Source organism: Oncorhynchus mykiss, chromosome 1 (genome assembly GCF_057628025.1).
Source record: "Oncorhynchus mykiss isolate SJ-2025 chromosome 1, ASM5762802v1, whole genome shotgun sequence".
Taxonomy (NCBI): Eukaryota; Metazoa; Chordata; class Actinopteri; order Salmoniformes; family Salmonidae; genus Oncorhynchus; species Oncorhynchus mykiss.
This window is the reverse complement of record NC_143022.1, coordinates 4,112,125-4,128,010: the sequence shown is the minus strand read 5'-3', so window position 1 is coordinate 4,128,010 and position 15,886 is coordinate 4,112,125. Positions and strand designations below refer to the sequence as shown.

The window sequence follows — 15,886 nt, the reverse complement described above, 5'->3', positions numbered from 1 at the left end:
GATGTCTCATAGACAGATGGTGGCAGTTTGGTGTTACAGATCAGATGGGCTTACTTCCAACGCAATTATGATAAACTCAAATAACAATACTCTCTTTTTTTTTTTTTTTATCCATTAATTATAAACATAACAGATTCCAGCGTTCCCCCCCTGAATTAGACAGTGAGTAAAAGCCCCCTGACCCGAGTGACATTATAGTTGGAGCCTCAATAGGTTCCAAGAGGATAACAATTCCTGATGATCCTCATGAAGATATGTGCCTATTGGTTCATCCCTGCCTCGTCCTGGCTTTGATGATGCTTTGCATTTTGCCTTCTTATATATATTTATTTATTTATTTATTTTTCGTTTTGTTTTACATTTTTGATACTTTGCATTTTCTCCAGAATCAGGTGAGACAACACCCCACATGATTGATCTATTGAAGGTCCTGAAGGCTAATTCTTGACTGGTCATGCAGACTATGCATGCTATTCTGATGCATGTTCCTGGTGAGCTATAACCTACCAGTCTAGTCATGGTATCTATCTGGTGAGCTATAACCTACCAGTCTAGTCATGGTATCTATCTGGTGAATTATAACCTACCAGTGCCATGTCATTGAAGCATTATTGATATCCTCTGATGAATCTGATGTTATTCCTGCCCAGCCATAGCTATGCTGATAGAACCAGGTGAGACATGAACCAGGTGAGACAGGAACCAGGTGAGACATGAACCAGGTGAGACATGAACCAGGTGAGACATGAACAAGGTGACACATGAACCAGGTGACACATGAACCGGGTGAGACATGAACAAGGTGACACATGAACCAGGTGAGACATGAACCAGGTGAGACATGAACCAGGTGAGACATGAACAAGGTGACACATGAACCAGGTGAGACATGAACCAGGTGAGACATGAACCAGGTGAGACATGAACAAGGTGACACATGAACCAGGTGACACATGAACCAGGTGAGACATGAACAAGGTGACACATGAACCAGGTGAGACATGAACCAGGTGAGACATGAACCAGGTGAGACATGAACAAGGTGACACATGAACCAGGTGAGACATGAACCGGGTGAGACATGAACCAGGTGAGACATGAACCAGGTGAGACATGAACCAGGTGAGACATGAACCAGGTGAGACATGAACAAGGTGACACATGAACAAGGTGAGACATGAACCAGGTGACACATGACCTCGTCCCCAGGCTCAGAGCAAGATGGAAGAGCTGATTGAGATTTGAAATCTCTTTTTCAAGAGTGTCCTGGTGAAGATAGGCAGCACCAAGTCATTACACAATTACAGACAGACAACATCAACAACTATAGGTAATCTAGTAAAAAGAAACTGAATTCACAAGAGTATAACAAAATCATAAAACAGCCAATTAAAAACATTGACAGGTCAGGAAATCAGCCTCAAAAACACCAATCGGGACAAGATCATCCAGTTTAAAAGTATTTTGTAAGGCGTTCCAAGACGATGACGCAGAGTACGTAGAAGCCCTTTTACCAAATTCAGTTCGGACATTTGGAACAGTTAGCAGGATAAAGTCCAGCGAACGAAGAGACGACCCACCACAGAACTGAACAATAAAAATGCCCAAATAAAATGGTAGTAAACCCAAAATGGCTTTATAAATAAAAGTATACCAGTGACTGAGCCTACTAGTGACTAGAGAAGGCCAGCCAACCCTGGTATACAACGTGCAGTGGTGTGTAAGGGTTTGGCAGTTTAAAATACATCTCAATGCTTCATGGTAAAGGGTGTCAATTGATCTCAAACACTGAGCGGATGTCACGACTTCCGCCGAAGTCGGTCCCTCTCCTTGTTCGGGCGGCGTACGGCGGTCGAGGCCACCGGTCTTCTAGCCATCGCCGCTCCACCTTTCATTTTCCATTTGTTTTGTCTTGTTTTCCCGCACACCTGGTTCACATTCCCTCATCAGACTAAATGTATATTACCCTCTGTTTCCCCCATGTCTGTGTGTGGAATTGTTCTTTGTGTAGGATGTTATGCTACAGGCTGACTTACGCTAGGTTTGTTACAAACCAAGGTTTGTTTGTTTTGTTTAATCTGGTTCATGTTACCGTGGTTGTGCTTTGTGCTGCCTCGCCTGTGCCTTTGGGCCAGGGTGTATATTAAAGTTCCCCTGGTATCACCCATCTCTGCTCTCCTGCGCCTGACTTCCCGGCAACCAGTCACTCACACCGTTACAGTGGAAGCGTTCATATATAATATCTCCATAGTCTAGTAAAAGGCATAAATGTAGCTGATACTAGCCTCCTTCTGGCTTTAAAAAAGAAAAACAGGCCTTATTCCTAAAAATGAAATCCCAATTTCAGCTTCAATTTTTTTGTAAGTTGTTGAATATGCAATTTAAAAGAGAGGCTGTCATCAATTAAAATTCCAAGATATTTACATGAGGTTACAGTCTCAATCTCCTTGCCCTGACAGGTAGTAATAGGTGAAAGGTTCAGAGGTCTAATTATTGCTTTAGAAAACACCATTAGTTTAGTTTTGTCAGTATTGAGGATAAGCTTCAATTGTTGAACAGTATAAAAAGCAGTTTGCAAGTTCTGGAAAGCTTTTGTGAGAGACGAGGCACAACAGTAAATAACAGTATCATCAGCATGAAAGTGAAGTTGCGCATTTTGCAAATTTTTGTCTAAATTATTTATATAAGTTGTAAATAAGAGGGGACCAAGTACAGAGCCCTGGGGCACACCATTACAGACAGACAATTTAACAGACATGAGCCCATCCAACAGAGTGCACAGAGTTCTATCAGACAGATAGTTAGCAAACCATGCAACTACATGCTCCGAAAGACCAACACTCGACAATCTCTGCCTCAGAATAGCATGATCAACTGTATCAAAAGCCTTAGAGAGATCAATAAAAAGTGAGACACAGTGGTGTTTCTTGTCAAGGGCTTCAGTAATATCATTGTTAAACCTTCATTGCTGCTGTAATTGTGGTATGCTTCTTCCTGAAGCCCAATTGGTACATTGATAAAATAGAGTTAGTATGTAAAAACTATTTTAGCTGTTCACTAACAATGGATTCAAGTATTTTCACCAGGGGTGACAGCTTTGAGATTGGCCTGTAATTATTTAAAAGAGTTGTATCTCCCCCTTTTAAAAGTGGTAGGACAAATGCTGATTTCCAGATCTTTGGAAATTTCATTACATTCCAGGGTTAGATTGAACAGAGATGTAAGTGGTTCAGCTATGAAATCAGCTGCCAGATTTAAAAAGCAGGGATCAAGAAGATCGGGACCGGCATGCTTTCTCTGATCTAAGGATTTCAGGGCTTTATGTACCACCTGCACTGAGAATGGCAAAAAGCTAAAAGTTTGACCAGCTCTCACTGGTTCATCCACACGGGGTTGTACAGAGACAGAGGACACTGAATCAAACAGCCTACCAGATGATACAAAGTGCTCATTGAAACAATTCAGCATTTCAGTTGTCATATACAGCAACAGAGTCCTTCAAAACACATGACGGTAATTCATTAACATGACTGTTACCAGACATAGACTTAATAGCCTTCCAAAACTGTCTAGGGTCATTCAGGTTATCAGTGGTAACAGACATACAATATTAGACTTGGCCTTCCTGAGAAGAGAAGAACACTTGTTTCGTAGCTGCCTAAAAACAAGCCAATCAGCATCAGAACATGATGTCCTTGCCTTAGCCAAGGCTAGATTATATTTGTGAATAATACAAGACAGCTCAGAAGAAAATCATGCATTATCCCTCCCTTTAACTCTGAACCTGTGGAATGGGGCATGTTTGTTTACTATTTGGAGAAAACCATGCATTATCCCTCCCTTTAACTCTGAACCTGTGGAATGGGGCATGTTTGTTTACTATTTGGAGAAAACCATGCATTATCCCTACCTTTAACTCTGAACCTGTGGAATGGGGCATGTTTGTTTACTATTTGGAGAAAACCATGCATTATCCCTACCTTTAACTCTGAACCTGTGGAATGGGGCATGTTTGTTTACTATTTGGAGAAAACCATGCATTATCCCTACCTTTAACTCTGAACCTGTGGAATGGGGCATGTTTGTTTACTATTTGGAGAAAACCATGCATTATCCCTCCCTTTAACTCTGAACCTGTGGAATGGGGCATGTTTGTTTACTATTTGGAGAAAACCATGCATTATCCCTACCTTTAACTCTGAACCTGTGGAATGGGGCATGTTTGTTTACTATTTGGAGAAAACCATGCATTATCCCTACCTTTAACTCTGAACCTGTGGAATGGGGCATGTTTGTTTACTATTTGGAGAAAACCATGCATTATCCCTCCCTTTAACTCTGAACCTGTGGAATGGGGCATGTTTGTTTACTATTTGGAGAAAACCATGCATTATCCCTACCTTTAACTCTGAACCTGTGGAATGGGGCATGTTTGTTTACTATTTGGAGAAAACCATGCATTATCCCTACCTTTAACTCTGAACCTGTGGAATGGGGCATGTTTGTTTACTATTTGGAGAAAACCATGCATTATCCCTACCTTTAACTCTGAACCTGTGGAATGGGGCATGTTTGTTTGCTATTTGGAAAAAAAGTAATGAAAGAATTTCCAGGCAGTTTCCACATCAGGAATAAGCTCAATATGCTCCAGTCAAAATTAAACAAATCATGAATGCCTGCTCATTAAAACTTTTAACATTTCTCTTATGAATAAAGTGTGGGTTTGTCTTAGGAACCTTAGTATTTATAACAGCAACAACAGCACAATGGTCACTTAAATCATTTTTTAAAAAAAACACCAATCTCAGAATATTTATGTGGAACATTTGTTAATATCAAATTAATCAGGGTAGTTTTCTCTGGACGTTTGAGATTTGAGATGAGATTAGCTGAGGCATAACCTGCCACAGCCTGCTCACCTCCAAACCAGAATGGCAAGAAAGTAATCCTACCACCACATTAAGCCAATGTTGAGTAATGCCTTTTTCAGTGCATTTGGCCCATTTGTTGGTTCTCTCGTTCATCAATATCAGCATATGTCTAAAAGTAAACTGACCTCTGTCTTTCAGCTCGTTTGTCCTCAATATAACTGCAACAGCCTGTCACAGTGCCAGTATAACGACCATGTTAATTGTGTGCCGGCTTAAGCGTGTTTGTCTGTGTATTTAAGTGTGTAGATCCCTACAGTGCATGTCGGTGGTACTCAGCGGCCACCGAGCCCTTAATTTGCGGCTCGCAGTGATACAAAAAAATAATGATACAATTTCAATTCAATGCTTTAAAATAGCTTCAAAATAACATCGCCACACTGTTCATACCTGACAGACAGTTTGTTAATTTCCCAACACTCAGAGCAGTCACCACATCCAACCCAGACGTACTACAACATTTCAGCTAGGTGCGTGTGAGGGAAGAGTTGAAGTTGGAGTCAAGATTCATGGATATCATGTAGTTTTCAACTTAATTGAAAACCCCTTTTCATGTGCCAGTGTTATCTCTGACCCCCAGTCATCACAGCCCTCTGTCCTGACCGTGCTGGACTAGAGAGTGAGATAGTGTCATCTCTGACCCCCCAGTCATCACAGCCCTCTGTCCTGACCGTGCTGGACTAGAGAGTGAGATAGTGTCATCTCTGACCCCCCAGTCATCACAGCCCTCTGTCCTGACCGTGCTGGACTAGAGAGTGAGATAGTGTCATCACAGCCCTCTGTCCCGACCGTGCTGGACTAGAGAGTGAGATAGTGTCATCACAGCCCTCTGTCCTGACCGTGCTGGAATAGAGAGTGAGATAGTGTCATCACAGCCCTCTGTCCTGACCGTGCTGGACTAGAGAGTGAGATAGTGTCATCACAGCCCTCTGTCCTGACCGTGCTGGAATAGAGAGTGAGATAGTGTCATCACAGCCCTCTGTCCTGACCGTGCTGGACTAGAGAGTGAGATAGTGTCATCACAGCCCTCTGTCCTGACCGTGCTGGAATAGAGAGTGAGATAGTGTCATCACAGCCCTCTGTCCTGACTGTGCTGGAATAGAGAGTGAGATAGTGTCATCACAGCCCTCTGTCCTGACCGTGCTGGAATAGAGAGTGAGATAGTGTCATCACAGCCCTCTGTCCTGACCGTGCTGGACTAGAGAGTGAGATAGTGTCATCACAGCCCTCTGTCCTGACCGTGCTGGAATAGAGAGTGAGATAGTGTCATCACAGCCCTCTGTCCTGACCGTGCTGGAATAGAGAGTGAGATAGTGGAGCTGCGGGCACATGACACATTGCAAGGTGAACTAAGATCAGGCGTTACCTGTTTCTGGAGAAAACACAAAAAGGTGACATCGTGTTTTGTCAGCACTTATTCACGGGAAGAAACATTTTCAAAACATTTTTTATGTTTTTTATTTAACCAGTTGAGTCAATTATGAACACATTTTTATTTAAAATGATTGTCTACCCCGAACAAACCTTCCCCTAAGCCGGATGACGCTGGGCCAACTCCCGATCAAGGCTGGTTGTGATACAGCACGGGATTGAACCAGGGTCTGTAGTGATACCTCTAGCACTGCAATGCCTTAGACCGCTGTGCCACTCAGGAGCACAACGATGAACATTGTGAAACAAAAACATAGAAACAGACTAACCAATGCACACCTGGATTGCCTCACGAGGATAGCGAAAAACTGACTATACATTTACAATGAATTATATTTCGCTCATCATGAGGTAACCCTTAAAATGGATCTTATACATGCGATGTTGCCTGATTTGATGTGTGTACGTAGATATTTGTGATGTGCTGTACATCAAATCAATTGCACGTGCTCTGTTGCTCTGACGTTGCTCTCAAATTGATAATTGATCATATTGGAAGGAAAAGTACTACAAATGAAGGCTCTGTGAGGCCCACTGAATGATTGTCTCAACCCAAAGTGGCCCCCACTTACAAAAACAAAAACAAGTGAGTAACACCGGTCAATATGCACGAGGCATATACAGTATAGCCAAAGAGAAAGAGCCCATCTAGCTAGTAACATAAGCATTTCGCTGCACCTGCTATAACACCTGTAAATCTGTGTTACGCGACCAATAAACGTTGATTTGATCTACATAACAGAGATGATGATTCTATATTCTGGACTCGTAAAACGTTGAAATCGTCACAGATGCTCAATGAAGAAAAAAAAACAGAAGGCATGAAATTCACTTCCATAGCCGAGAGTGTTTTCTGTCATGCTATTGTTCTGTCATACAGCCCTCAGAGTAAGACAGTATTGTAGCGTTGACAAATCTCCCCTGTGTTTTCCCAGTACTTTATTAAGTGGTATACCGGTATGTGTCATGGGTCGGTATGTGTCATGGGTCGGTGATGTGTCATGGGTCGGTGATGTGGAAAAGGGAAACTAGGTGAGGGAAGTAGTCGCTATTCTAGTACCTCTTTCACAACTATAGGAGCATAGAAATAGAATGAATAGAACAGGCTTGGAAGCTCTAACCCTGGTAATATGACCGGTAACCTCATGGGTACACTCTCAGATTATACTTTGATGATTGTCCCCATGGAGAAGTAACCACTAGTACCTGTTTCAGAACAATAGGGCTGTGTCTCATTACATCCAACTTTTACACTACTTAGGGCCTGATTCCGATTTAGATATTGATACCTTTCCTATGCACGCCTTTCCTAGACAAGCCTTTCCTACAAACACCTTTCCTACACAAGCCTTTCCTAGACACGCCTTTCCTAGACAAGCCTTTCCTAGACAAGCCTTTTCTACACACACCTTTCCTAGACACGCCTTTCCTAGACAAGCCTTTCCTACACACACCTTTCCTAGACACGCCTTTCCTAGACAAGCCTTTCCTACACACACCTTTCCTAGACAAGCCTTTCCTACACACACCTTTCCTAGACACGCCTTTCCTAGACACGCCTTTCCTACACACGCCTTTCCTAGACACGCCCTTCCTAGACACGCCCTTCCTACACACACCTTTCCTAGACACGCCTTTCCTAGACACGCCTTTCCTACACACGCCTTTCCTACACACACCTTTCTACACACGCCTTTCCTAGACACGCCTTGTGTCTACAGATACACCGTATTAATGAAGGTGGGTTGGAGGATTGTCTTCATATCATTAATATGGTGTATCTATGGACACGCCTCCAACACAACTCCATTAATATGGTGTATCTATGGACACGCCTCCAACACACCTCCATTAATATGGTGTATCTGTAGACACGCCTCCAAAACACCTCCATTAATATGGTGTATCTGTAGACACGCCTCCAACACACCTCCATTAATATGGTGTATCTGTAGACACGCCTCCAACACACCTCCATTAATATGGTGTATCTGTAGACACGCCTCCACCACACCTCCATTAATATGGTGTATCTGTAGACACGCCTCCAACACACCTCCATTAATATGGTGTATCTGTAGACACGCCTCCAACACACCTTCATTAATATGGTGTATCTGTAGACACGCCTCCAACACACCTCCATTAATATGGTGTATCTGTAGACACGCCTCCACCACACCTCCATTAATATGGTGTATCTGTAGACACGCCTCCACCACACCTCCATTAATATGGTGTATCTGTAGACACGCCTCCAACACACCTCCATTAATATGGTGTATCTGTAGACACGCCTCCAACACACCTCCATTAATATGGTGTATCCGTAGACACGCCTCCAACACACCTCCATTAATATGGTGTATCTGTAGACACGCCTCCAACACACCTCCATTAATATGGTGTATCTATAGACACGCCTCCAACACACCTCCATTAATATGGTGTATCTGTAGACACGCCTCCACCACACCTCCATTAATATGGTGTATCTGTAGACACGCCTCCAACACACCTCCATTAATATGGTGTATCTATAGACACGACTCCAACACACCTCCATTAATATGGTGTATCTGTAGACACGCCTCCAACACACCTCCATTAATATGGTGTATCTATAGACACGCCTCCAACACACCTCCATTAATATGGTGTATCTGTAGACACGCCTCCACCACACCGTAATTTATTCGATCTCCCCCCCCAACCGAATCGCGGGTAAATAGCATGCTATTCTCATGCTTAAGTTCAAGGTCAGCATACGCGTAGAGAGAAAAGAGAATAAAAAAGGAATTACGCTCCATATACTCGCCCTTAACCCGGGTCGGGAATCGGCCCCTTAGTGCGCTACTGAAGACCATGGCCCATGGGGCTACAGTCAAAAGTAGTGCACTATATTGTGGTTATAGGGGGCCACTTTGAACACAGACTAGGAGTTGCCTAATTAAGCAATAAGGCCAGAGGAGGTGTGGCAAATGGCCGATATACCGCGGCTAAGGGATGTTTTAAGCACGACGCAACGTGGAGTGCCTTGACACTGCCCTTCGCCGTGGTATATTGGCCATATACCAAAAACCCCAGAGGTGCCTTATTGCTATTATAAACTGGTTACCAATGTAATTAGAGCAGTAAAAAATAAAATGTTTTGTCATACCAGTGGTATACGGTCTGATATACCATGGCTGTCAGCCAATCAGCATTCAGAGCTTGAACCACCCAGTTTATAATTGCGAATACTCTCCCTCTATTGTACTCACAGCTGAGTTGACGCTGTTCGACTGCACCATATTTACATTGTGAACGTACCAACCGACCATCTGTTCAGAGAGTTTCTGATAGAGGGGGGGTTGGATATATAAATGAGTTCATTGTGGTAAGGTTATATGTCCTTCTGTAGCATTCAAAACAAAACACACAATTTGTGCAAGTACTGGAGAGCCAATGTTGTGTCTGGTTATGAGGGGGTTCAAAGGAAAGGCTTTGGGATGGCCCGGGGATGCATGTTGTGTAGGAAACTATGCAGATGACTGTGCTCAGACCATCTGAGTAAAACCACAAGGTGAAACGGAACCCATTATCAACTGAAAGACCACTGACGGACCACTGTGTGAAGGTCAAATGACTTCTGAACCCCATGAACACAGAACAACACACAAACGTTCATATTTTCAAATCGATTTTTTTATTTATTAAAGATAATATATTTAAAAAAATTGACGTGAATGCAAAAGCTGATAATAAATTAAACGCTCTGTTTGCAGACACTGGGGAAGGAGGAGGGTGGAGGGGGGGGGGGGGTCATCCTCAGGAGGCCATCTGTTAAGAGGAGGAGGGGGGGGGGGCAACAGGAGGGAGTGGTTGGAGGGGGTACCCTGGCTTCCACTGGGACGTCTGTCCTAGAGACAGCTGAACCAAATCCCACTGCACCAGCTGTGGGGAATTAAGGCTAAAATAACCAATGGGGAAGAAGACAGGACCACTGGGGGCGGTTTCACTGCTTCTCAACAATGAAGGCTATCTTGTCAGAGTCAATACACACATGGACGCGTACTGGCTTCTCCAAACGTATGTCCCAAACGCCACCCTATTCCCTATATAGTGCACTACTTTTAACCAGAGCCCTATTCCCTATATAGTGCACTACTTTAGACCAGAGCCCTATGGAACCCTATTCCCTATATAGTGCACTACTTTTAACCAAAGCCTGTAGGGACTAGGGTGCCATATTGGATACAGACCCAACTGTCTCTGAGCTGTTCTTTAACAGTGTTGCCCGTTGACTGTGGGTGTCAACTGGTGATCTACACGTCATTGTTCAAAAGATGCAGATTATTATATCAGAGAGGAACTGTAAACACTCCACTGTTTATACAGTACACGTACATCCCTGCGTCGAGCGCGTGAGAGACCTAAAAAGTGTCAGCGGTTGGAAGCCTGCGCCAGGATTTCATCTCCCTGTTGAGGAAACAACAACAACAAAAAATACATAACATTAGTGCGCATATAGCCATGATCACAAGTGAAGCTCAAATTAATACATTAAAAATGTCATATGTTTCACTTTTGCTTTCAATCATCATAAATGTATTAACACAAGGTTAACCTGGCTGGAACAGAAGATAAGCATAGAAACCACTCGACCTAAATTACAGGAGAAATTCCTTCTTAATCACGTCATCAGGATATCTCAACATGTTTTGATCACAGAGGGGAGTTAGTAGGATTTATGTGTGGACGTTGAAATGTTTTGTACTACAGTACGCAACATCAGCAGGCCTTCCTTATACGTACAGATGTAGGATTTTAATTTGAGACAGTTTGCTACAGCGGGAAAATAATCCTGCAGCAATAGCAAACGTGAATAATAATTAATGGATATTTTTTTTGTAGGAGTTGATACATTTTTTTTTGTTAGAGCAAATCAAGTCTGACATTCTAAAGAGGAAATGACAAACGTTAGAAGCCTTTTTAAAGCTTGAATAGACAAAAAAAGTTTGCATTTCCTGCAGTGCAGGAAAATTATCAGCAAGATAACGGGCGATCAAATGAAGATCCTACATCTGTAGACCAAAGCTCCTGGTCGAAAGTAGTGCACTACATAAGGAATAGGGTGCCATTTGGACCTGACGATGAAGCAGATGATTCAACACAAGGTGAGGATTACTTACACGTTGCCACAGCCAGGCACGAGACTCTCTTGATGCTGTGGTTTTGTCAGACTGAATTTCCTGAGGAAGGCCGGAAATTTCAGCATTTTTCTAGAGCGCTTCGACGTAGGGCTGAGAGGATGAAGGGGGGAGAGAGAGAGAGAGAGAGAGAGAGAGAGAGAGAGAGAGAGAGAGAGAGAGAGAGAGAGAGAGAGAGAGAGAGAGAGAGAGAGAGAGAGAGAGAGAGAGAGAGAGAGAGAGAGAGAGAGAGAGAGAGAGAGAGAGAGAGAGAGAGAGAGAGAGAGAGAGAGAGAGAGAGAGAGAGAGAGAGAGAGAGAGAGAGAGAGAGAGAGAGAGACAGAGAGAGATTTGGTGAGTAACAGCAACAGACCAAAGACAGTGTAGGAAGTGTAGTCACGTTCGGTATTTGCCGTTAGGACATTGTTTGTGGTTAAAGGGGTATTATTGTTATGCAGTATTATTGTGTCATCACGATACTGTTTGCAGCCTGGATACTGGTCACCATCTATGGGCAAACAAACACATGTGTTTCTAAATATCCAGACTCCTCTATTATGACACTCAGGATAGGGGCATGCCGGTCCGGAGGGCAAGACAGAGGATTTTCAAGATTTAAATGAACAGAGAGGTGTGTGTGTGTGTGTGTGTGTGTGTGTGTGTGTGTGTGTGTGTGTGTGTGTGTGTGTGTGTGTGTGTGTGTGTGTGTGTGTGTGTGTGTGTGTGTGTGTGTGTGTGTGTGTGTGTGTGTGTGTGTGTGTGTGTGTGTGTGTGTGTGTGTGTGTGTGTGTGTGTGTGTGTGTGTGTGTGTGAGAGAGAATGTGTGTGTTTGTGCGTTTATGTTTTTTACGGATAATACTAATCTATAGTTCTCTAGTTTACTACAGAATTATATAGTAAACTGTAGTATTCTATAGTAAGTACTGTAGTATTCTATTGTAAGTGTTGTAGTATTCTATAATAAACTAATATTCTATAGTAAGTACTGCAGTATTCTACATTAAACTGTAGTATTCTATAATATGTACTGTTGTATTCTGTAGTAAACTGTAGTATTCTATAGTAAACTGTAGTATTCTATAGTAAACTGCAGTATTCCATAGTAAGTACTGTAGTATTCTATAGTAAGTACTGTAGTATTCTATAGTAAGTACTGTAGTATTCTATAGTAAACTGTAGTGTTCTATAGTAAGTACTGTAGTATTCCATAGTAAGTACTGTAGTATTCTATAGTAAACTGTAGTATTCTATAGTAAACTGTAGTATTCTATAGTAAGTACTGTTGTATTCTATAGTAAACTGTAGTATTCTATTGTTTAACTATAGTATCCTATAGTAAGTACTGTAGTGTTCTACAGTAAGTACTGTAGTATTCTATAGTAAGTACTGTAGTATTCTATAGTAAACTGTAGTATTCTATAGTAAGTACTGTAGTATTCTATGGCAAACTGTAGTATTCTATAGTAAACTGTAATATTTTATAGTAAAATGTAGTATTTTATAGTAAACTATAGTATTCTATAGTAAGTACTGTTGTATTCTATAGTAAACTGTAGTATTCTATTGTTTAACTATAGTATTCTATAGTAAGTACTGTAGTATTCTATTGTAAACTGTAGTATTCTTTAGACAGTACTGTTGTATTCTATAGTAAACTGTAGTATTCTATAGTAAGTACTGTAGTATTCTATAGTAAACTGTAGTATTCTTTAGTAAGTACTGTTGTATTCTATAGTAAGTACTGTAGTATTCTATAGTAAACTGTAGTATTCTACATTAAACTGTAGCATTCTATAGTAAGTACTGTAGTATTCTATAGTAAGTACTGTAGTACTCTATAGTAAGTACTGTAGTATTCTATAGTAAGTACTCTAGTATTCTATAGTAAGTACTGTAGTATTCTTATTACATTGTTGTATTTGTTCATGTGGGTCAAGTGAAGAAGGCTCACCATTCTGCCCGTGAGGAGGCCTGTGTCTGTCTGTCAGCCTCCACTCTCTCCTCCTCCTCTTCTTCCTTCACCTCCTCCTCCTCCTCTTCTTCCTTCACCTCCTCTTCCTCTTCTTTGCTCTCAGGTATGTATTCCCAGAGGCGTGAGTTGACCCACAGCGCCTCCTGAAGGCTGAGGCCGCGCCCTACACAGGTGGTCTGGCGGCACAGCGGGCAGCACACGGTGACCATGTCACTCTTGGGCTGGGACATGGTCTCTAAGCAGGTGGCACAGAAGGTGTGTCTACAGTGGAGCACCCGGGGGATCCGATCCTGACGGGAGTAGGGCTGATAACACACCCCACACTCCCTGTCCTCACACAGAACCATGGCCGGGCCGGACAGCGATAGCTGGACCTGGACTGGAAGAGCCTGGGTGGAGCAGCAAGACTGGAGTACTGGGGTTGGCGGGCCTACCTGGCTGGAGGAATGGAGGCCACGAAGGCTTATCTGTCGGTGGTTAGGCGGTAGGCCTGGCAAGGATACCTGGACCTGAGAAAGCCTGGTCTGGAGGGGCCCGGGTATAGGCTGCAGAGACTGGAGCACTGGGTAGCAGGGCTGGACCAAGAGATATTGGAAACCTAACTAGATACTGGACACCTAACTAGATAAGGGACACCTAACTAGATACTGGACACCTAACTAGATACTGGACACCTAACTAGGCCGGCACTTAAACCAGGTGGGGAGAAGACACAGATTACCTGGCTGGATGGGTATGTCTGTCTGTCTGTCTGTCTGTCTGTCTGTCTGTCTGTCTGTCTGTCTGTCTGTCTGTCTGTCTGTCTGTCTGTCTGTCTGTCTGTCTGTCTGTCTGTGTGAGAGGAAGAGGAGTCGCTGGGGAGATGGAGGTACTGCTGGGCCGGCAGAAGTTGGGCTAATGATTATTGTGTCCAGGTTTGTTTATTTTGTTATACAGTTCTTCTCTGGTCCTCTCTCTGTGGTTAAAAACAAATCAAAATCAAAATCAAATCAAAAATCAAATCAAATGTATTTATGTAGCCCTTCGTACATCAGCTGATATCTCAAAGTGCTGTACAGAAACCCAGCCTAAAACCCCCAAACAGCAAAGCAATGCAGGTGTAGAAGATGTATCAGCCATGACATCCTTTTCATTCAGAGATATACAAAATGACTGACACAACTTAAAAGTGTGTATGTCCATAAACAGTTACAAAAAGTTTTAGGTCTAAGAGGTTGGTCACTCTCACATAAAACGTTAGTTAAATATTAAAGTTCTCGCTAATAAGTTTACAAGGTTTAATCTTTAAATCTTCAATTAGCTAATTAATTGTTACAAAAAAATATAGATCATGACCATTTCTGTTCAAAATGAACATTACACTAAAATTAAACTTCTAAATCAATCCCCCAAAAAAAGGCTACTTTTAAAATAAAATGTACTTACACTTAAATATGAAGGAATATTCCAGAAGGTTAAAGTGATGGTCCTGTAGTTGTTATATGATAGAGAGATAGAAACAGAAAGACAGACTCTACTGCCTGCCTCCTTTTCAGTGTGTCTGTGTGTTGAGGGGGCAGTTTTGGGTTGTCTCTTTTCTAAGGGCAGGCCCAACCGGCACAGCAGCTGTGGCAGCCAGGGGATGGCCTGCCTGCTGCCTGCCTGCCTGCCTGTGTGAAGGTTTACTAGCAGCCCGGAGGGGAGGAGGGGTGACTGGGCTGAAAGCTGTCTGACTGGCTGGGAGCTCACTCCCTTTGTTTAGGGTGCCTGACAGTGGGTGGTGGAGGGGGAGGGAATCCTTTTTGAGTTCAATACTTACTGTTCAATTCTAATATTTTTTGTCGTTGTTGTTTTGTGTTTTTAATTGTTTATTAGTCTTGCTTTGGCAATGTAAGCATATGTTTCCCATTCCAATAAAGCACATTTCAATTGAAAGAGAGAGATTACTTCACCATTATGGCCTATTTATTGCCTTTACCTCCCTAATCTTACTACATTTGCACACACTGTATATAGACTTTTCTATTGTGTTATTGACTGTACGTTTGTTTATCCCATGAGTATCCCAAAATGTAACCCTAAATCTAGACTTATTTTCTCTATCTGCAGCAGAAATTGGGCTGATAATTATTGTGTCCCAGCTTGTTTATTTTGTTTTGCTGTTCTTGTCTCTGTGGTTGTCTCAGTCATTATATCCTTTACATCGTTTGAGATGAACGTCTGAGTCTGATTTATATCGTACCCGGACTGAAAAGAAGGGCTCGTCCGGGATTTGAACCCGGGACCTCTCGCACCCAAAGCGAGAATCATACCCCTAGACCAACGAGCCACGATAAAAAAAGAAAGAACATTTTGCAAGATATAGATAGCTAACTAACTATACCTTCATTTTAAGACTGACTGGA

At 42.5% G+C, this 15,886-nt stretch overlaps 1 protein-coding gene and 1 non-coding gene across 2 annotated transcripts; both read right to left on the bottom strand.

The window, feature by feature from the left end:
• Window positions 1-10,030: 10,030 nt before the first annotated feature.
• Window positions 10,031-15,216, bottom strand: im:7152348 (uncharacterized). The gene is made up of 4 exons (XM_021616297.3): window positions 14,928-15,216; window positions 13,482-14,457; window positions 11,534-11,644; window positions 10,031-10,820 (listed from the first exon to the last, which is right to left on the bottom strand). The coding sequence occupies exons 2-4, from the start codon at window positions 13,847-13,849 to the stop codon at window positions 10,775-10,777; spliced, it is 525 nt and encodes a 174-aa protein (XP_021471972.2). The 5' UTR covers window positions 13,850-14,457; window positions 14,928-15,216; the 3' UTR covers window positions 10,031-10,774.
• Window positions 15,217-15,738: 522 nt separating this feature from the next.
• On the bottom strand, window positions 15,739-15,810 carry trnap-ugg (transfer RNA proline (anticodon UGG)). Its single transcript has one exon. It is a non-coding gene; the product is annotated as a tRNA-Pro (tRNA).
• Window positions 15,811-15,886: the final 76 nt, after the last annotated feature.

Excerpts from the sequence above, each read along its gene's own strand:
- im:7152348 (XM_021616297.3), bottom strand. The coding sequence starts at position 13,849 with ATGGTTCTGTGTGAGGACAGGGAGTGTGGGGTGTGTTATCAGCCCTAC. Across the intron at positions 11,645-13,481 it reads GCCTCCTCACGGGCAGAATG|CCCTACGTCGAAGCGCTCTA; the intron begins GTGAGCCTTCTT and ends TCATCCTCTCAG. Across the intron at positions 10,821-11,533 it reads GTGCCTGGCTGTGGCAACGT|GGAGATGAAATCCTGGCGCA; the intron begins GTAAGTAATCCT and ends TTTCCTCAACAG.